We start from the raw sequence: 21195 nt of genomic DNA on the forward strand, positions 1-21195 counted from the left end.
CCAGATTTGCTACCGGGCGGGCTGGGGAACTTTTGTGGGTTGCTCGTGCGCACAGCAACATTTTTCAAGATTTCCGCCTGAATGGTTCATATCTGGGGAGGGGATTAGGGGACCCGGCGAAGGGGGCGGTGGGCGCACTGACATTTGATCTGTCAAATTGTCTGAGATCTGGAATCTGGGGTATGCAGTGCATTTGTCTCGAATAAGCTTCCCGGGAGCGGAAGGAGGGACGGTCGCAAATATCGGGAATTGGGTGAGCTCGTCAGGCTTCTGGCTTGGGAGTTCTAGAGGGGTCTTGATTGTAGGACGGGTCGCTTGAGTGAGTTCATTAAGGGGAGGAGCCCCCTATCCTTGCTGAAGTTGTTTATCCCGCTGAGATTTCTTGTTTTTATTATATTTTTACTTGATGCCTTGTTTCTTTTGTTTCTGACTGATAGCAAGTTTACGACGACAAACCAGCACGATGTCAGCGCTTACCCCGACTGATGCGCCTCCGCCGCCGCCGCCACCGCCAGATGGCCTACCTCCGGGCATTCCTGTCACCGAACGGGCGGCGCACCTTGCCCAGACCTTCATCGGTGTTACCTCAATACTGATGGCCTTGTGCCTGGTCACCTTCTTCACGCGTATCTACCAACGGGTCTTTCCTGTATTCAAGATGGGTCTGGACGACTGGTTCATCATTGTTGGCTTTGTAGGCCCTTCTTTCCTTCCTTCCTTCCTTTCCCTTTCCCATCATCTCCACAGCCCTTGCTAACCCTAATATATGTCCAGATCCTAGCAATAGCAGACTGGTCCCTCCTCTTCCCGCTCATGGTCCCCAAACCAGGCTACATCCCCTTCTCCCGCGGCACCGAAGCCGGCAAGCACTCCTGGCTCGCCATCCCCGTCTGGGGGTTGGCCATGACGTGCATCAAGATCTCGATTGCGCTTACACTCTTACGAATCCGAGGCTCCGAAAGAAAGTGGAGGGTATTCTTGTACACCATCATCGTCATCCTGGCCATCTACGGGATAGGCAACACAATATTCTGCCTGGCTATCGCGTGCCAGCCGTTGCAGGCGGCTTGGGATGTGTTGACCCCCGGTGGGAGGTGTGTACCGGTGGAAATAATGAAGGCCGTTTCTGATTTAGGTTCGGGGATCAACATCACGACCGATCTGCTGTTGAGTCTGACACCGATAACTTTCTTGAGAAAGCTGAACAGGCCGTTGAGGGAGAGGGTGTTTGTTTGCGTGCTGATGGGGATGGGGCTGTTGGCGAGTGTGAGCAGTATTGTCAAGACGGTTATCATCAAAGATTGGGGGGATCCGACGGCGGCGGTGGATGATTGGTGGGCTATGGGGGTTAGTATCTGTACTTGGACTGCGCTGGAGCAGCTCTTGGGGGTGTTGGCGGCTTGTGTACCGGCTATGAAGGGGGTGTTTCAACGGTGCTTGGGGGGGCTGGGGGTGGATATCACTCTTGGGGGGAGCAAGAGGCAGCGGTCGGGACAGGGGGGGAATTATTACTTGAGGACCTTTGGGAGGGGTAGGGGGACGGGTACAGTGAGGAGTGGAGGTGGTGAAGGGGAGAGGGTCCGGTCGGGGACTTTTGAGAGTTTGGGGAGTTCTGGTGGGAATCGGTTCTCGAGTGTGAGGCAGGTTGGGGTTGTGAAGGATGAAGAACATGGGACGGTGGCGGTGGTGGAGTATGACGAGGAGGTAGGAATTGATCTGCCCGAAATGAGGAGGCAGGCGTCGACAGTGAAGTCGGTGGATGGATCTGTTGGGAGAGGGGACTTGGAAAGGGGACACTCGAGGGGGTCGGAGGGTGAGAAGTTTCCTGCTCATGCTTTGTAATCTTGTAGTGGCTGTATACGATAGGTATGTACCAATGACATTTATGATACCAGACTCGATGGGCTTTACTGCAAAAGTTTTTATCACTCTGCCCTAGCCGTACTTGACATCCCCGTCGTGTCATGACAGTCGATGTACTAAAAGAATTCCTGGTCACGCTCAGGAACTAACACTTCATGAAAGACATCCTGACCTTTTCCCGTACTGATGAAAACCACCGAATATCGTCAGGTGGGTCGGGTGCTCTTTGCACCGGCGCTCAGGAGAGGCAAGGTCGTCAAAAGGGGCCAGCCCGAAAGTCTGGTCTTTGTCAGCCGCCCTGGCTGCAGGGGTGATAAAAGTCTTCATGAATCAGAACTGGGTGCATTGTTTCGAGGTACAACTTTCTCTCTTCCGGAGAAGTGTCAAGCTAGTCTTGTCCTGAGTGGATGACAGCCAGGTTCTTCTTGCCCGAGATGCGCCCCAATGACGGCGACGACCAATTGTGAAGTGTCATGGGAAACCCGCTCGTGGGAAGGAGCAGAAGCCGACAACATCTGTGATGCTTGCTGGAAGATGCCCAGGATATATCTGACCAAATCATTGAGTATTTCATCACCCATCTTTGCTTCTTTGCTTAATACCCCGAAACAATCGAAGTCCCAGTAGTGAGGGGTCCCGTCATTAGCTGCCGTTCACCATGCCAACACCATTTCGGGTCGCAGTCATCCAGGCGGAGCCCGTCTTCCTCGACATGATGGCCACCATTGAGGAATCATGTCGTCTTAGCGCCAAGGCTGCCGCTGGTGGTGCCAAGCTTGTCGCATTTCCCGACCGCTGGGCTCCTGGGTACCCTCCGTGGAGCTGGTAAGCTCTCTTGCTCTTCGACCCTCTTAAACTACCTACTTCTAACAAATGATGTTTCTGTAACTCAAAATAGGGCTCGGCCAGTCGACTATAAACTATACACACGATACGTCTGCAATGCCCTCCCAGTCGAATCAGAAGCTATGGACCGTGTCCAGGCGACCGCCGAAGAACCTTCCATTTGTCGTGGTATTTGGCCTTGCCGAACGAAGCCCTACACAGTCTCTACATCTCCCAGGCCATCATTTTCCCCCCAGGGCGAAGTCCTCGTGCACCGACGCAAGATCAAGTCAACTCATATGGAGCGCACCATCTTTGGCGACGGATCCGGCAACGACTTCGACAACGTTGCCGAGATTTACTTTGGCCCTGACCACGGCATGGTCAAAGTGGGATGTCTCGCTTCCTGGGAGCACACACAGCCGCTCCTCAAGTACCACACCATCTCCCAGGGCGAAACGATTCATGTTGCCATGTGGCCGCCTGTGTCCCCCAGGTTGGCTAATGAGATGGGACGCTCTCATCCAATCTTATGGCATTGGACCGTGGGATGGGCCAAAATTGCCTCATTTTCCCGTAGGACAAGCCAAAACGACCCCCCGTCTTGTCTCACGTCTCACAAGACGAAGGGTATATTGTTGAGCCTTTTTTTGGCTACTAGAAAGTAGTGATTTTTGGACCTTTGGTGGTGAGGATATTGTGGGTGCCCGGTGAGGGTTGTGGCCTGTGTGGGTGAGGGTGAGGGTGAGGGTGAGGGTGAGGGTGAGGGTGAGGGTGAGGGTGAGGGTGAGGGTGAGGGTGAGGGTGAGGGTGAGGGTGAGGCTTGTGGCTCTGTGGCCAATAATCCTGCCAAGATATCGGGCCGGAAAAACCCCCGGAAGTCTCATCAGCCAGTGAGATGAGCCAAACTGTGAGGGGTGTGGGATGAGCCGAAGGTCCGGAGCCATGGGATGGGATAAATCGAGGGTCATCTTATCTCAACTCATCTCATTAGCCTGCTTCGGACGCGGCAGGGAATTGTTTGCTCAAAGCCTGGTGGTGGACACAGTTGTATCATTGGACCTGATGGTAGACGCTTGACTAAGCGTCTCGGTAATCGACCTGATGGTATAAAGTATTTGGGGCCTATTGGTGTTGGCCTTGATACTTTGGGAGGTATCATATTTGCTGATTTGGACTTGACGAACTGCGTCACAGCTCGGGCTTTCTTGGATATTGTTGGCCACTATAGCCGGCCGGACCTCCTTAGGCTTGGTGTGGACAGCCGACAAAAGGAGCCGATAGTTTCGAGAGGCTCTGTTCAGTACCTAGATGGAGGAGAGTAAAAAGGGGCCGATTGTCTACATTGGTTGTTACAGATCCATGACCATGAGTCACAAACACCTAGCGAACAAACAAGGGATGAGAGGGGAATAAGGAATCTCAATTGGCAAAGGAGGGTAATTGTGAAACTCGGGGAAAGGCACAGTTTGTTAAGCGGAATCAATCAGCACCATCCCAGCGCTAACATCATTAACCTGAGGATAGATAGATAGTACTTTCGAATTTCAAGCAGTAGCTCCAGAGTTATTCTACGCACTAGAGGACCATCACGTCTGTCATCATGTCAGAGAAAAGGTATTCCAACAAAGCCCCATGGCACATCAAGTACACCGTCGATTCCCGCAACCCCTTTGTAACCAGCCAGCCGCCCCCGGCAGCCCATCCACAAGGAAGCACTACACCCACAGACAGACCCTTGACACCAAACCAAGCCGCGCCCCACTCCTTCTCTCGCGCTGGAGCGCAGAGACTAGCCAGGGAAGAGAGAGCCTCAACCGATTCCGCGCTGACAACAAGACCAACCCTACTCTGGCAACCCCAGTCCGGCCCCTCATCACCCACCCGATACGACCCCCTCCCTCCCCTCGCTCAATCCTCAAACCTGTCTCCCTCCGCAAATCCAAGACCCCGACCTCACCCAAAAAAACCGTCACCATCAGCCGTTCCGCCATCGTGTCTTCCTCCTCCTCCTTCCCAGCAAAATTCATCTTCCATCTCCACGACCCAATCTCGACAAAACGCTACGCCGAACTCCACCTCTCTGTCCCGTCCTTCCACCGGACAGTCAGGAGAATGGATCTGTTCAGGATTGATCACCACGACGTCCAGCCTGCGCAGATGGCTCCTGTTTATGACTTTGGTGACGGAGTTACAGACGAGTGGTGGGGTGTTTGACAGGAGTGATGCTCGTGCTTTAGAGTGGGGGTGTCATTTTAGGAGGAGCTGGGTTCTTAGTCCGTTGTCAAGGGAGGAGGGAGGGCAGGAATGGGAGGGAAAGTTGAGGGTTTATGGGGATTTGGAGGGTAGGTTGGCTTGTGTTAACCGGACTGGGGAGATTTGGGCTAGGTGGGTTACGAGGTTGGTTGTGAGGGAGATAAGGGGGTGGGTGGTGGAGATTGGGGAAGAGGGAAAAGGGAGGAGGGTAAAGGGGAAGGTGTATCAGTGGTTTTGTGAGGAGGAGCACTGGGGAAGGATTGGGGGACGGTCTGAGGGGGAGAGGGGGGAGGGGTGGTGTTTGGTTGATTTGGGGGGAGGGGTGGGGGGTAGGGTCAGGGGTGCAAGCAACAATGACTAGAAGCACCGCACAAACAGCTTAGTCATTTGTCAATCGCCTTTGTGACTCGTGCTTCATGGCGTATGTACGTGTAACGAGTGACTCAAGCTGTGTCTAATGCGTAGATGGTGGATGTAATAAGGGATATCGCATTGTATTGGTTACTCAGGGGGCAATGTGCGCTTGGCGGCTTATGCTTTCAACGACCTTGATCCCTCCAGACATTTTCTTCAAAAGACTGAGTTCGAGCGATCACCCTATTCTTTGTGTCAAAGCCTGCTCACCAGTAATGGTTGACAACATACAACGGCCCTCACGTATCGTCCCTGTAACATCCCCTTAACACCCTCATGATCCTTCGAGTGAGTTTAGGGGACTCTCAGACACAGAACCTCCACTCAACCCACTCTCAAGATCACATGGTTCAGCTTCCGTTCAAACGAGAGGTTCATTCTGAGGGGTATTATCTTAGCTCCTGCGCAGGTTGCCCCGATCGGGAATCTTCGCAGCATCAGCGAGCCGGAGTGCGACGAGGAGGAGAATCCGGTAGTTCGGTATGGTGCTTATCACAACGGAGTCTGGAAGTTGAAGGACAGGTCAGGGTGGAGTGACCAGTTGAGGCTATATGGCAAGTTCCCCTCAGATATTGCTGATATCAATATGAACAACAAAGATGTCTTTGAGGCATGGTTCCAGGCGCTGGAAGTGAAGGAAGTTGTGGGATCAGTTCCTGACAGAGAAAAGCCTGATACCAATGTTAGAGGGCAGATATATCGTTGGGTCTGTCCAAAGCCTGTGAGAAACAGGGTCGACTTGTTCTCTTCAGAGATGAGGAGCATGAGGTTCGAGAAGTGGTGTTTGGTTGATGTCCCCAAGGACGAGATTCCGGATATCACTGACCATGTGTGGTGGGAGTAAACAGGATTGAGCCAGGACCGCAAAGTAGGGAGTAGTACTGGCTAGGTTAACAGTTGGTGGAGTTGGTTCCATACGTCAACCTACCTTTTACCAAGTGCTCGTGTCCGGTATGGGGATGATCCCCCACCCAGTGCTTCCTCTCCCTTGCCTTGTCCAGCCAATAGGACGATCAACAGTCCTTTGCCCTATGCCACGTGATCAAGCAAACAAACACCACCAAGAACAAACCATTGACCAAATCATCACACGGACGAACACTCGAATTTGAGCAAATATGCCGCGACAACTTCAGGATGGGTCCGAATGGAAAGAGACACCCTTCGAACTCGTGCCACAATGGACGCGAGACCCTTCCATTCCCGCCATCGAAGTTGTGTGTCGGGAGCACCTGAGCATCCCTCCGGAAGACCCCTGCACCGTGTTTTTCCACACCTCTGGTCTCTTTAACAAACTCTACATTGTTGAATACGCCCAACGCCGTGTCATCATGAGGGTCACGCTGCCTGTGTATCCCGGCCTCAAAACGCGTGCCGAAGTGGCCACACTGCGGTGGGTGCGCGAAAACACCATGATTCCGGTTCCCGAGGCACTGGACTTTGACGACAGTAACGATAATGAAATCGGATTTGAGTGGATCTTGATGGAGTTTATAGAGGGCACACCAGCACATAGACGGTGGCGGACCATGTCGATGGAGCAGAAAGTCGCCTTCACAAAACAACTCGCCACATTCCAAGCTGAGCTTTCGGGCTTTGGGAAACCAGAGGCCATGCTCCGTGGAATAGGAACGCTGGAACTCCGGGAGTTTGAGAAGGGGAAAGAGATCGAAGGTCTGGGAAAGGTTGCTCCCGGTATGCTTGTGTCCCATGAGTTCTTTATGGGTGATCGATTTCAGTACGATATCCCAAGGGGTCCCTTTCACTCCAGCCGCGACTGGCTCACCGCAGAGTTGAACATCGTCATGCTTGACCAGAAAGCAATCATCGACAGCTCCGAGGACGAAGACGACAAAGAAGATGCTGGAGAGGTTATTACGGTGGCGCAGAAATTGCTCTCTCTTATTCCGAAAGTGTTCCCTCCCAACCTGGACGAGCCAGAGACAACAGTTCTTTACCACCACGATCTCCACCTTAAAAACATCTTGGTAAGCGAAGAAGGGGAAATCACAGCCGTTTTGGATTGGGAATGCGTCTCGGCCATGCCTCTCTGGATGACGACTAAGGTTCCCAGATTTCTTGATGAGCCTGTTCGAGAGGAGGAGCCACAACGGGACACGTATGCCGATGAGACACCTGAGCAGGCTGCGGCCGCGGAAGAAAGGCGCCATGATCCGGACTACCTCGACAGTGAAGGCAAAAACAGCCTGTACTTCATCCATAAAATGGAGTACGAAGCAACGCAGTTGCGGAAAGTTTACAAAGCGACCTTGAGACAGTTATGGCCGGGTTGCCCACAGGGAGAAGAAACCTTGATGGAGGTGAACTTCCACCATGCTGTATCACAATGCGACGGGATATGGGTGAAAATGGCAGGCAGATGGGCTGACCGCGTGCTGGCCGGTGAGTCCATACTGTTGGAGGACGCCTGACAAGACTGGCGTGAGGGGGTAGCCAGTGTAGTTGTGAGGCAGGCTCCTCCTGATCAATGTCAACTGCGTTTTTTGTTCAAAGAGAAGTATAAAATAAAAAAAAAATGTGGACAGACAGTAGAGCAAAAACGAAGTGTAGCCCCTCTGGGCTTGGAGAGGCAAAACGGTAAGATAATGATTTCGTCCAGGCTCGAACTGGAGACCTTCAGTGTGTTAGACTGACGTGATAACCAACTACACCACGAAACCTAGGATTTATGCATGTCGTCATTGGAATTAACTCTCATGTGGGAGAACTATGAGAGACGCAAGGAGAAACGCCGCATGAACATGTGCAAATTTGATTGATGATCGAATAAGCAAAATTCCCGAATGCGGCCGCCAAAGTGCGTCTGACTCAGCGTCGCCTTGGTAAAATGTAAGCCGAATGGTGTGTCGCAGAATTCGGAGATCGCGGCACATTGTCACTGGGCGCTTCTGGGCCAGAAGACTGGTGGCTTGCTCGTCTAGGGCGCCAGGTGTGGTCGCCTGGGCACATCACTGGGCATGGCGTGATTCATGGCTGCCATCTTCTCGGCAGGTCGGCAGCTGTCTCTTTTCAGTATCTTTGCGACCCCCATCTCAATTTTACTTCATAGGTCTTAAGGCTTTTATCAGGACAAGACCCTGCGGCTCTCCCTTCCCTAAGTTGATAGCCCCTGTCACGGCACTGGCCTGACACTAGCCTGGCACTGGCAGACTGGAGGATAAGTGTGGTAAAGGCCCTGCAGGCAAACAGCGTTTGTGATATTTTTCCTCTTTTCTTCTTCACCTTAGTATTTCAATCAATTGGTTGGTATAACTGTTGCCTTGTCTCAGACTTTACCACCCAGGCCGTGACAGCCACCCGCAATTTAACGATCGCCACCGAGGCAGATCATCAGCACTATGAGACAGGGCGTGAGAGCGCCTTCGGTGACTGGAACAATCCCTCACTCTCACTGGTCACGCTAACGGAAGCTGCAGTGATTCTGCTGTGGCACGGTCATTGCATGGCCTGGGCCGTCAATCCAGGCCGCCGGTATCTCTGCCATGTTGAGGAGATCGAATCATTGCAGTTAACCTTATCCCGACTGCATCTTAGCTCTCCATTGCCCCCCATGAGCGCGATTTTCGTCACCTCATCACTCTTTACAGTGATCAGTAATGTCCAACTAACGCCAATGCCACCATGCTTTTTGCTCGTTCACCAAGGACACCAACAAGTCTACCAACTCCAACTCCGCAAACACCCCATGTGCAAGACAACACACCACTAAGCCCAGAAAATGACACGACAAAAGTACCGCATCGATGGGGCCATTCCAGCATGATGCCCGTGGACGATGACTGTCTTCCCGAAGTCAGACAGTTCAGCGACTTGGAAGTCCCAACACATTATCCTCTTGGCGCCATCCCAGAGGCTGTCAATCAGGATGCTCTTCCCGAAGTCAAATCGCACATCGCCATCAGCGCCAACTTCAACCAACCACCAAGCTCACAATCGACATCGCGGCCAGCCACAGCAAGCCAAACACAATCGCAACCAACAACGACACTACCACCACGTCCCGGGTCAGCAAGACGAAAATTATGGATCGTTCTCGGGAGTGCCGTCGCCCTATTATTAGCAACCATAGCAATAGCACTTGGTCTCGGCTTGGGACTCGGGCTCAGCAAGAAAAATGATACTCCCTCATCCTCAACGTCCTCAAACACAACAGGATCCCCCTGCCAAAGTGATAGCACAAGAATCTTCCGACGGACAATGGCTGCTGCCGTCTTCAACGGTTCTCTCCACATCTTCTCCCGAGGCCGAGACAGCAACATTTGGTTTCGCTCGTGGGGAATTCAACCTGAAGGAAATAATGCCCCTGCAACTTGGACCACCGACTGGGTAACCCTTGCCGAAGGTCCCGGCATGGAACTCATGCCCTTCATCGGGGCACCAACAGTCATCACCTCGACAGACGGGAGCCGCATGGATGTCTTCGCCACAAGCACCATGTCAGGCAATGTCAACACGATCAGGTTCACAAAGGCCAATCGGACGACAGAGTGGGAAAGCCTGGGAGGTTTCGGTCTCAGCTCTATCGCGATTTGCAATTCACCATTGGCGGACAATTCGTCAGCACCGACATACGACATGTGGATGTTGGGGAAGAATTCGACGACCGTTATCAAGAACACTTGGGACACTTCCAAGAAGATAGGTGGCTGGGACGAGACGAGTATTCCCGTCCTCGCCAGTTCCGGAACAAGCCCTGCCGTTATCTGCAGCAAGCACGACCCTGAATATACCGTTTTCACCTTTGGCCAAGGGACAGACGAGCTAAGAAGCACTCGTTTTTCCACCGCTAACAATATCTGGAGCTCATGGAATCCATGGGGCCACAATTTCCGGGGAGATCCGGTGGCAGTCTCCGTCGACGAGGGTCGCGTGATATACTTTTTTGGTGTGGGGACAAACTCGAACATGTATCACTTCACCTGGGAAGAGGGCATCGAATCGGAGCCAAGGTCTATCGGGGGTAACTGGAGCAGTATCCCCAGTGCAGTGATTATCGGCGCCGGGACCAAGGATGAGCAGATCCACGTCGTTGCGTTGGATCAAGAAAGAAAGCTGCAGCATAGAACCTTTGGTGATTTTGGTGGAGGGCGAAAGTGGCAAGCTACCAGGTGGGAGAAGCTGGAAAAGAAAGGGAATAGTGCCCCGCTGGTGTTTTCATATCCGGATGCAAAGGGCAAGGAACAGATTGGGTTAGCGATGTTGGATGATGATAATCATCTATTGTTTGCCACTTGGGAAGCGAGTAATGATACTTTGTGGGTGAAGTCGATTTCCTGGGTACAGGCTGAGGGTTACTTGATTAATGAGAGCGTTTGCATTTGAGGGGCAATGTGGAGCCCGCTGCCCCCTTGTTGCCATGCCTGTATCATATATCTATCTATGCCCATTCACCTTCTTGACAAGGTTCAAATAGGCATGTGGCTTTGAGTTTGTATCTTGCTCACATCCCCCGAGCTCCCATCCACAAAGGTTACTTGAGCACTACAGCGGTGCCCGCAACAATACTTCCACCTTCAGCCGTTTGTCCTGTGCGGAGACCCTTGCTGATATTGGCCTTGCCGCCATAGGCGAGGCCGGCAATCGCCTGGTGGCCCCTAGCGTCACCTCCAAACCCCCTTTCCACCCCAAAGGTTGCCCTCCTCGTCAATCTCACCGCCCTGGCCCCTGCCTCAACCTATCCCTCCTTTTTTGGCGACGGCCGTTGCCCCCATCGCGAACCCGCCGTTGGCTACTGCCACGCTCGAGTCGTATCGAAACTCGAGAGGCCCGGGCTTTCCCGTCTTGCCGTGGCGGAAGACATACGCGAGAGTCTGGCTGAGGTTGGTGATCGCCTTGCCCTCAAACCAGACTGTCACCTCACCGGTCACCGGTTATGCGTCTGCTGCAAGCCTGGCTTTGATCTCTTTGAGAGTGCTGTCATCGCGTATGTCTTCGTATTCACCCTCGCCCACACCCTCCTTGGAGTTCTTCTTTACTGCATACATTGCGGTGGTCAGCAAGCCATAGAAATAAGCTGAAGGGCTGACAGTGATGAGGCATCACATACCGGGCCGGTAGCTGTACACCACTGTGATCTTGGTGAAGCGAGGCATCTTTGCTGATGTTTTGTTGGTTGTGCGCTTTGGTTCTAGACTTGTGGACGGTTGTTGTTAGATCCAGAAAGCTGGTTCTTGATGCTCCTTTTCTACCAAAGTGGTCGTGGAAGAGTTGGGGAGATGCACACGGAGCTGGGGCATGTGCTGGTGATGCGCGCGGCGGGGATGCCCGTGGCGACAATCACGCTCAAGGGGGAAACGCCTATGGCGGAGACGCAGTTGGACATCGACTAGCTTAGGCAATGCGCGGAGAACTACCTACACCAACCCACGAGGCTACATTGTGCCTGCAACTCGAACCACAAAGTCTCCTTGGCTGTGTTCTGGTCAGAGACTGCCTGCCCTGGATGGTAGGGAAAAGTCGGGCACCGCACAAAGCAGAGGCGAGGGGAGGGGCAATTAGATTGGGTATTGTTTTCGTGTTTGACGGAGTATTTGTTGTGGGGATGGAGAGTGGAGAGCCTTGAGTGTCTTCTCTGACCAAATGGTACCATTGCACTCAGGTTCCAACAGCCTTTCACATGACTTCAAGCTCCTTTCTCAATTTTCATGATCATTGGGGTGGGTTTCTGTCCATACCTCTGAGTACCTACGGTACCTAGGTACGTGGTTGACAGGTAAGTCTATCTTGGCACGACAGTTGCGATGGCAGACAGGCTGGCCGCCCAACTATAGGCTTTAGGTACTTTCGATAGTGACTCTGGCATAGTTCTCTTGCGCTCGGAGAAGCAGCAAGAGATAAAAGAATATGCAACAATCGTGTGGTTCTCAAGATCCCAAGAGTGTTGGAAACAGTAAACTTCCCACGAGTTGGTTGGACAATTAGCCGCTCTATATGCACTCTCTCAAGTCTTCAGAAATAATGGCCCCTTCCTTAAGCGCACCTCAGCCGCCCCAACCGCCACAACCGCCTCCTCCAGGAGGGCAACAGTCCTTACCACAGCTGCCCAAGAGGCCAGAGACGGCAGGCTCAAGAGGTATGAAGCCACTGGAGAGTGTGGAGCTGACATGGCCCGACGACTGCGTTTTGATGGGACCCGACGCTGGATTCGAGTCCTTTCTTCAAGATGACTTGTTGGAAGGCAACTACCCCTGGGCCAACGTCCCGATGAGCTCCAGTCAGGTCCCGATTTTGGAGGAACAACCTGGCGGTTATGGCGTGCCGAGGCGCCTCTTTTTCCGACCTCAAGTGACCATCAACGTCTATAGCACTGGTGACTCGAGCATAAGCGCAAGTGCAAGTGGCAGTGGATCAGTCGCCAAAGTAACGGGGGAGGGACCGGGGAAAAGTTCAGGTTCGGGGGCAGCTTCAGGTCTTGGGGCCGGAGTTGGCTCAGGTACAGGCGTAGGGGAGGGTATGGGAGCCGGACTTGGGTCAGGTACGGGCGTTGGCGCCGGTGTAGGTACCTGAGTTGGTTCAGGCAAAGGCATAGGGGCTGGTGTATGCACTGGAATGGGTGCCGGGGTTGGCTCAGGCACGGGGGGAGGAGCGGGCATGGGAGCTGGTATCGGCGCAGGCATGGGCATAGGGGCGGGAATAGAAGCTGGGGTCGGTGCAGGCACGGGCGTAGGAGCGGGACTGGGGGCGGGTATTGGAGTTGGCGCTGGTGTAGGCACCGGAGTTGGCTCAGGGACAGGTGTTGGGGTGGCCGCAGCTGAAGGAACGGGTGTGGGCGTTGGGACCGGAGAGGGCGGTTCAGGTACGGGAGGTGATAGCAAGGAGGGGGAGGGTGGTATCGGCACCGGTGAAGGGGGGTCAGGTACTGGAGGTGATGGTAGAGGGGGAGAGGGCGGCACTGGGACCGGCATCGAGGGCGATGCGCGTGGGGGCAACGCTCAAATTGATGGAAGCGGAGTGCCCTGGAGTCCGGCTTTGGGGCGCGATTTGGGCCCGGGTGGGGAGCATGGTCGGGAGGGTCGGGGTCTTCGTACTGGACTGGGAAGCGAAGGCGAACGTGAAGATGAAGGGGTAGCTTGGGGACAAGCAGAGCGGCAACCGGAGATGGAAACTCTGTCGAAAAAGGTTGAGCAGCTCTCGGCGCTAGTCTCGAGTCTTTCGAATTTTCCAACATACCCAGCTCCTCCGGCGGTGGAGTCTGGGGCTGGGACACTGGCGTCCGGCCATGGCAGCAGGCCCAGGCACATATCAACTTGAGCACACCGTTTACTTCGGTGCTCTCTGTGGTGCTTGCTATAAGCTCGGTTGAAATACCTAACGGGTCCGATTGGCGCATCAAGACATACGCAACTGCCATTGATTGTAAGGGGTTCACCGCTGATGCCAACAGTTGGGGCCATACCTTGTTATAATCGTGCAATATCTCATGGATTGCAGTCGCAGCCGTTTAATTTCCCAGGGATAGTGGCCATGGAAGTCTGCGAACTGCCCCTGTTAGTGTTATGCTGTTCAGTTCAGTTGGCCTTGGGTGTACATGAAAGGATAAAGTTGAGCCTGTCGTCTTGAACTCACGTAAAATGTTAGGTAGTTATCGTTGGCCACGGGGTTTGGCGAGAATTGGAACAGCAGTTTTCACATCAAGTAAGGTTGCCAGAACCTGCATGGCGACTACCTAGTACTGCAAGTCCAAATTCTTTTTTTTTTTATATCTGCCGCTTGGGTGGTGAACTAAGATAGGTAGGCACCTATCCCTTGATGTTCAATGGTACGGATGAATAACATGCGCTTGGGAGGGTATGGGGAAACTTGAAAGTTTATTTTTGACACGTCTCGAGCTTCTGATAGGTAGGATTTGGCATGGTTTGGAGTCAATGAAGGCAAGGTAGCATAGAAGCTTTGCCTCGTGGTTGAAGATTAATTCCTAACATTTGTAAAACTAGGTAGCGTAACCCCTGATCCTTAATGAGCGTTTATTCGTGATATCCAAGCCCATTCCCATCCTAATGACCCGTTTCATAGTATCCTCAAAGGAAATCCATAACCCCTCCCAATATTCCATCCGCAATATATGAAATCATCATTCATCAACCCCTTCCACACCCAAAATCACCCCGGCCTCTAATTCCCAGTATAAGGGTTGACCCAGGGTCTGCACTTATTTGCAGCACAGAATCCATTGCAGCAAGGTCCCACATACTGCCCATTGCGATAGCAGTCTCCATACACAGGCAAGCAGAAGCCCTGGCACCTCACGCTCTTGATCGGCTGCGGCGGGCCGACAAACAGCTGGTTCAGGCCTCCAGAGGAGATACCCTGCTGCAGGGCCTTCTCGCCGTCGGTGTAGAAGGTGCAGAAGCCGGAGATGTAGTAAGACGATTCGATGATGGAGATGGAGAGGACGTTGTCTATGTTCATGTTAGTGGGAACAGGTGTTGGTGGAGAGGAGAGAGGAACATACTGGTGAAAACCTCCGAACCATCAGCAGGCAAGGTCAAGGAATACTCCGCCGGACCACCCTTAAACTTAATAGAGACAGTCTGAACGTCGCGCTCCTCGATGACGGGGATTGCGGTAGCAGAGGCCAGCCCGACGGCGGCGAGGAGAAGGGTGAGATACTTCATGATTTTGTGTATGCTCAAGTGAGATGTTGTAATCGTTGCAAGAGATGTTGTAATCTGGTCCATCAAGCTTTTGTATCTTCAAATCGGGAGACAACACCTCCCTTTATACTTTTAGTTTCACCCTCTCTCTGGATAGTAACGCGCTCCATCGGGTGACGTGACTCCATCTACTTCCATCACCGATCCCACTTCCACCCGACCAACCCGAAGATATCCCTCACCCGGCATCCCAAACTGAGAATGCCTCCCATCACTCTACCGCCTGTGCAAAAATGTCACCCTCACTCAAATCGATAGTTCAGCTCAACACGATGTCACCTCTTCGGTTAGCCTCCCAGCAAAAGTGAATGCGACCCGGGAACAAAAAACGTGGAATACGAGGCAGTGCGTCAATCCCTGGCTTGGCATTGGTGGAGCTAGTCACACAACCTCTCCCCATCACCTCAGCTGACCACGTGCATCCTTCTCTCTACTCGGTCCCAGAGCTTCAATCGTGTGTTGTGAACTGCTCGTTTCTCGTAATGCCTTCGGACTAGTCCTAGTCAGACCATGGGTGCTGTTGTCAAGGGTCCGATCTGGGTTTGGTTCGATGGTTAGTTATTTTCGGTGACATCAACATGGAGATCAACCAATCGCGAATTTTTCAAACAGGCCTGATAGCTTTAAACCTGCGCCCTCCCGGCCCGTCATCGAAAAAATAATATCCACTCACCAGCCCTATCACTGCATCAAAGGCGTTCTGTACCACCTCTCATGTCTCTCCGTGCCAAGGAAGCAAACAAATGAAGCCCCAAAGAACAATATCGAGGACTATATTCTCCGGTAGTCACAGCATGTGTTAACACGACAGATGTCAGCCCAGAAACAAGCTACCTGCAGACCGGCTGCATGAGGTCCCGTCGATCATCAATTTCCCCGCTGTGGGTTTGGCATAGTGTAGCTCTATACGAAGAAACCCATTTATACCATTGGTCAACCTACCAGTAGCGTGGCTTTGGTAAGACGGCGTATTCTCTCTCCAGAATCCCCATACCCCAGATATCTAGCTCTCGGATTTCGGGTCGTCGGTATAGGCAGGGAATGATTATTGTTGAGTGTTATTCGTCGACGGATATTGGCTGTGTTGTCAGACTTCGGTAACCGAGTAGATGATCGAGATCAGGTGGCCATCCTTTGTTTTTACCGCGATAGCCGAATGCAGGATTTCCGAGACTCGAGCTGTTGTGTTATCATCTAGCCTGTGAGAGTCGGTGAGTGGGGATCAGGTCAGGAAAATCGAATGTCTAAAGAAACAATGGATTGTAGCGTAAACCAAACAGGGGTATTAACGACAACAAATATTCCAACTGGCAACTGCCCATCTCTAGATCCTCATTTTCGTCCCCCACACAAGCCCGACAAACGCCAAAATCCTGTAGATCGTCCCAATACCCACCAAAATCCCCATATTCTGCCACAGCCCATCCAGACGAAACCCTGTCATGAACGCCGCTGATTCAATGTCGTAGAGATACCCCAATGGTGACACAAGCTGCCCAAAATAAATCTCCGCCAGCCACACGCCCGGACTCATCCTCCACAACCACTCCATTTTCCTATAACACCTCAGTCAGCATGTGAAACACAACACCACCTCAATGAGAAAAAGACTCACCAGTTTCGCACACTGCTCAACGGCGGCGCTGCTCCGCTCAAAATGCCCACAATCAACGCAATCATCGTTGCAAACAGCGGTGCATCCTCCCTCTTGACCACCATACTAATCACACTCGCCAGTCCAAAAATGCAATAGAAATACCACAAATTCGCGGCAAAGCCCAATCCCCATCCCATGATAGGTGTGCTCAACAACCACAACGGCACCGTAAAGTGCATGCACGCCATCGTCATTCTCGGCAAAACAGACACACTCTTCGCCATGAAATACGCCAGCCTCGAGTGCCCCGCCTCCGCCTCTCTCCTGTGCAACAACATCTCTTCGGAAAACACTCGCACCCCCGGAGCGGCTGAGACAAGACCTATAGCAATGGCTGTCAACAACGCCATCTCGGGGGCTGACTTGAAGTCTGACGCAGTCGAAAGAATCTCATAGGGCCGGTGGTAAAGCCCCATGAACAACACACCATTCTTCGCATTCTCTGCCAGACCCAACAGAAACCCAGCAAGGGCGGCAAGCCCAACTTCAAACCAGAAAACGGACAGGTTGCGGTATTGCTGAAGAAACGCGCGGGATAGACATAGGGTGAATTGCTTGAGCCGTGAGGCTCCGCGTTTCTTGAGGAGTCGGCCAAGGGGTGCCTTGCTTGTGTTGAAATTCCCGACAGCCAGAACTGAAGCACTGCTTTGACGGAGCTTTGACTTTGCAGTGGCCAAGTTGACAGTAAAAGGTGACACAGGTCTTACCACCGAGACACGAGTATTCCTCCGCTCATTGTCGTCGTCTCCCGCAGTCGACGAACCACTCTCAGGGCTACCAGGCCGCGACACCTCCATCGTGGGCACCACCGGACTCTGAATCTCCTTCCGGCACGCAACCCAATTAGCAATCAAAGCATCCTTTGAGATATCCCCAGACGTCTTGTACGCCCTTCCATTCCCAGTGATGATATCCGTCACCACATCACCATAGTTGGCATGTTTCGGAAAGATGTAACCAAACTTCTCAAAGAAGGGCTGAACACCCGACTCTGGCCCTTCGTAGAGCTGCTGGCCATTTGCGAGTAAAATCAAGTCATCCAACATTTCAAAGATCTCCATTCTTGGCTGATGGATGATGGCAATCACAGAAATGCCAAGTCTCGCAATAGCCTTGAGGGTGCGCATTATGGAGCTTGCTGACGTGGCGTCAAGACCAGATGTTGGCTCATCCAGAAATATCGCCATTGGTGCTGCGGCAAGTTCCATACCAATGCTGACACGCTTCCGCTGACCACCGCTGATGACAGGCTTTCCAACACTGCCAACCAAAGAGTCCCGGACATGGGAGAGCTCGAGGCAGTCAATGACCGCGGTAACATGGTTCTCAATTTCTTGGGAAGTCCAAGTGCGAGGAAGGCGTATCCGTGCAGAGTGCATAATGTTCTCTCGCACTGTCAGGTCGGGAAGAACGATGTCGTCTTGGGGGACATAGCCGATCAGCTTCTTGTACCGCGCCAGCTTCCCAGGTACTCCGTTGACCTCCACCTTGCCGTGAGTGTACTCAATCTTGCCCATCAAGACATTGACAAATGTTGATTTCCCTGCTCCAGAACCGCCCATGACCGCAGTGAGCGTACCACTTCGGATGGAGCCAGTGATATCCTGCAGAATTGGGCGACTGGTTCCTTTTGGCTGAAACGCAAGCTGAGAATAACCGAATGATAGACCAATATCAGAAGCATCAGTTGCCTTGCGCATCGAGTCGATGAAGGCCCTAATCTGGGGCGGAAGGCTCTTCTCCAGGTCTTCTCCTTGTGGGCTCATAATTCCCTCCGGGTTTCGATACGACCGGACAGGCATGGTCAAGGCTTCTTGAAAGCCAGCCCAAACATCTCCCCTACCAGGCGGTGGATGACTGCCCACAGCTCGCATCTCATGGTCCATATCATCTGACCTCTCACCCCCCTCTGATATCCTTTTGTACTTGCGCCGGGTTACTGCCCTCGCTAACCCAACGACTGTCGACTCCGGCTTCTTCGACAAGCTGCTGTGATGAACCTGGGCGCTCGATGAAAGACGACTGCGGAACCGGAGGATGATGATTCCAATGATAATAAAAATGTCGAGAGCAATCAAGACCCCAAGAGGGATGAAGTATCGTTCGTACGAGGAGCCCTCAGGACAAAGACTGCCAACAGCACAGGGGGTGGGTGTCGCTGCTCCAGGCTGGCAATAGTGGCCGGCTGGGCAGCTAAAGGTAGTCTTGCCACCTGGAGGGCAGTAATTCCCAGCTTGACAGATGATCGGCTCGAATGGCCCCATCCCAATGTTCGTCCCATCGATAGCGCATGCGTGGTAACCCAATCGAGCCATCTGGCATTCGGCAAATGGGGGACAGAACTGCGGCAATGAGTTGACGGTATTGTTTTGGCCTGTTCGAAGTGAAGTTAGCGAGCTAGCAACTCGATCCCATACCAGCGGAGAAACAGACACTGAAAGCCAGGAAGACATCCCCTCGTCTTCCAGTCGTCCACATCCTGCAACCTCAAGGGTACTGCGCCAGGTCTCCAACATGGGGCTGCGTCCACTGGAGCTTCGTTTCTGTCTCGCTGCTCTACGGCGCGGTAGTATGATGTCGAGAATGAGGTTCGATTTTCTCCCGTGCAGGCTTGGTCCCAAACACCTAAGCCATCCGTTCCAGGGACCAAAGACAAGGATTCGTGATCCCATCGAAAGGAGTGTTCTCTCAGCGGGGGGTTCGATCCATCGTTCATTGGTAGTTCTAGGACTTGGCGGGCATCTTTTCCATCGTTGTTGATGGGCTTGAACCACTTTCCCGTGGTGAAGTCGATATCAGCTACCGTTTGGTTCCCCGAGCATCGCCAGAGAAGACTCCCCGCCTTGTCCTCTGATATGGCTGGATCCGGCTCGCGTCGACAAAGACATGCTTCAGTGTCAAGAAAAGTGGGCCCTAATGGTGGGTGAAGTGGTAGAAAAGGAATCTGAAGGTCATTGGAGATATCTCTTTCAGGACCCCCAGCCCATTTGGCCTTGGGAAAAGCAGTAGCTGACGGATCAAATAGTGGACGGACCCGAATAGAGGGTGTGTGGGTGTTATGACCGCCACTTGTGCTCGCGTCAAACAACGGCCGTACATGGATCCTCTGTGTGTGTGTTGGACTGGTCTTGGATGGATTGGCGTCTGATGATCGAGTTCGAGTCGCCATTTCGGTGTCTGCATGGGGCGTATAGACGATGTCGAGCACCGGGAAAGGGTGCTGTCGTGTACGACGGAGGGAAACCACCGGACTTTAATGATCTCGGACCGCGTGTCGTCGGATCACCGCGTGTCGTCGGATTCCCAGAGCCAAGACGCAGGGAGGTGGGTAGGGGTAGGGGTAGAAACTTTCCGGCGACTTGACCCGATGCTTGATCAACATGGATGCTATTCCTGAGCTATTCACAGTGGTATGAGCCACATTATGCTTAGTGCCTTAGTTGCCGAGCCGAGTGGCACAGTTCTGGGTAATGCTGGTTTGGACGGCATTTTTGTTTGCGGATTCGCGACAGCAAGGGTCATGTAGGTGAGCGTAGTCCGAGATGATGGCATGCGCATTCCGAGCTTTTGGGGGCTTGTGAGATAACCTCGTGGATTTTGGCGTGTCAGCTTGCAGATCAAGGGACTTTGTAATTTTTCCTGGCATATTAAGGAGGGTTGAGTGCTTAATCGAGGCATTGCTGTCACCTTTCAATTGGCGGTCTGTTGAATATTGATGTCAAAAGAAGCAGTTTGTCGAAGCCTGGAACGCCAAGCCGACCCAAAAGCTGACCAGTGGAGCGCCAAGCTTTACAGGGCTGTCGGGTGTGGCTTCCATTGAGGCTTAAAGTTGAACCGCGCCTTTTTCCCATGGTATGGAGTAATGAGTTTGCCCATTCGCTGCAACAAGATATTCGGGGATGGACCTCAGTCATAACATCACATAGCCTGCCGAATTTGTCTCTTTTGTTCATGTCAGCGGACCAATCGTGGGTGGAACGAAGTTCCTGGAAATAAACATCCAGAGACCCAGTTTAAAGCTGCTGTTTGTTACCTATTCCAGGTGAAGGGTCTGATCTTTTAAGGAAACAGAAGATTGATATTTGAGAACCTGGAAAGTAAGTATATTGGATAGCTGTGCTGAAACCAGGCCATTTCAGAGCTACAAAAACAAAACCAGAATCTTTGCCGGCACTTGAATCCTATCATTTTCACATGCTGCAGGTTTTAAAGACATAAGACAAAACAACATATAATTTTTAAGAATGGAAGCCAAGATCTTGGAGTCATCCCCGGGTGTAGAAGAGAGTGGAACTAAAGACAAAGCATAAATGAGGACCAGATTCTAGATTTGTTAAGCCTAATGCTCCCTGTTGAACCGATCTTGCGGATGCGTTTGTCAATGATGTATCTTGGGAATAATCTCCGCACCACCATAACAGCCAATCAAAAACCAGCATCAGTGGTTTAGTGGTAAAATCCATCGTTGCCATCGATGGGCCCCGTGTTCGATTCACGGCTGATGCA

The 21195-nt window shown here is 52.5% G+C and overlaps 6 protein-coding genes and 2 non-coding genes across 8 annotated transcripts; 6 read left to right on the forward strand and 2 right to left on the reverse strand.

Moving 5' to 3' along the window:
- Window positions 1-463: 463 nt before the first annotated feature.
- QC762_512880 (uncharacterized protein) lies at window positions 464-1842 on the forward strand (the record flags this gene model as incomplete). The annotated part of the gene is made up of 2 exons (XM_062891676.1): window positions 464-694; window positions 775-1842. 2 exons carry the CDS (start codon window positions 464-466, stop codon window positions 1840-1842), a joined length of 1299 nt encoding a protein of 432 aa, XP_062741823.1.
- Window positions 1843-6476: 4634 nt separating this feature from the next.
- On the forward strand, window positions 6477-7790 carry QC762_512850 (uncharacterized protein; the record flags this gene model as incomplete). Its single annotated transcript, XM_062891675.1, has 1 exon — window positions 6477-7790. The coding sequence occupies one exon, from the start codon at window positions 6477-6479 to the stop codon at window positions 7788-7790; it is 1314 nt and encodes a 437-aa protein (XP_062741824.1).
- A 175-nt stretch (window positions 7791-7965) lies between these two features.
- On the forward strand, window positions 7966-8039 carry QC762_0077430. Its single transcript has one exon. It is a non-coding gene; the product is annotated as a tRNA-Val (tRNA).
- A 961-nt stretch (window positions 8040-9000) lies between these two features.
- Window positions 9001-10701, forward strand: QC762_512840 (uncharacterized protein; the record flags this gene model as incomplete). The annotated part of the gene is made up of 1 exon (XM_062891674.1): window positions 9001-10701. One exon carries the CDS (start codon window positions 9001-9003, stop codon window positions 10699-10701), a length of 1701 nt encoding a protein of 566 aa, XP_062741825.1.
- Window positions 10702-12309: 1608 nt separating this feature from the next.
- QC762_512835 (uncharacterized protein) lies at window positions 12310-12885 on the forward strand (the record flags this gene model as incomplete). Its single annotated transcript, XM_062891673.1, has 1 exon — window positions 12310-12885. One exon carries the CDS (start codon window positions 12310-12312, stop codon window positions 12883-12885), a length of 576 nt encoding a protein of 191 aa, XP_062741826.1.
- A 1333-nt stretch (window positions 12886-14218) lies between these two features.
- Window positions 14219-15056, reverse strand: QC762_512830 (uncharacterized protein; the record flags this gene model as incomplete). Its single annotated transcript, XM_062891672.1, has 2 exons — window positions 14219-14777; window positions 14831-15056. The coding sequence occupies 2 exons, from the start codon at window positions 15054-15056 to the stop codon at window positions 14491-14493; spliced, it is 513 nt and encodes a 170-aa protein (XP_062741827.1). The 3' UTR covers window positions 14219-14490.
- Window positions 15057-16119: 1063 nt separating this feature from the next.
- QC762_512820 (uncharacterized protein) lies at window positions 16120-20412 on the reverse strand (the record flags this gene model as incomplete). The annotated part of the gene is made up of 2 exons (XM_062891671.1): window positions 16648-20412; window positions 16120-16231 (listed from the first exon to the last, which is right to left on the reverse strand). The coding sequence occupies exons 1-2, from the start codon at window positions 19359-19361 to the stop codon at window positions 16120-16122; spliced, it is 2826 nt and encodes a 941-aa protein (XP_062741828.1). The 5' UTR covers window positions 19362-20412.
- A 712-nt stretch (window positions 20413-21124) lies between these two features.
- On the forward strand, window positions 21125-21195 carry QC762_0077480. Its single transcript has one exon. It is a non-coding gene; the product is annotated as a tRNA-Gly (tRNA).

Source organism: Podospora pseudocomata, chromosome 5 (genome assembly GCF_035222375.1).
Source record: "Podospora pseudocomata strain CBS 415.72m chromosome 5, whole genome shotgun sequence".
Taxonomy (NCBI): Eukaryota; Fungi; Ascomycota; class Sordariomycetes; order Sordariales; family Podosporaceae; genus Podospora; species Podospora pseudocomata.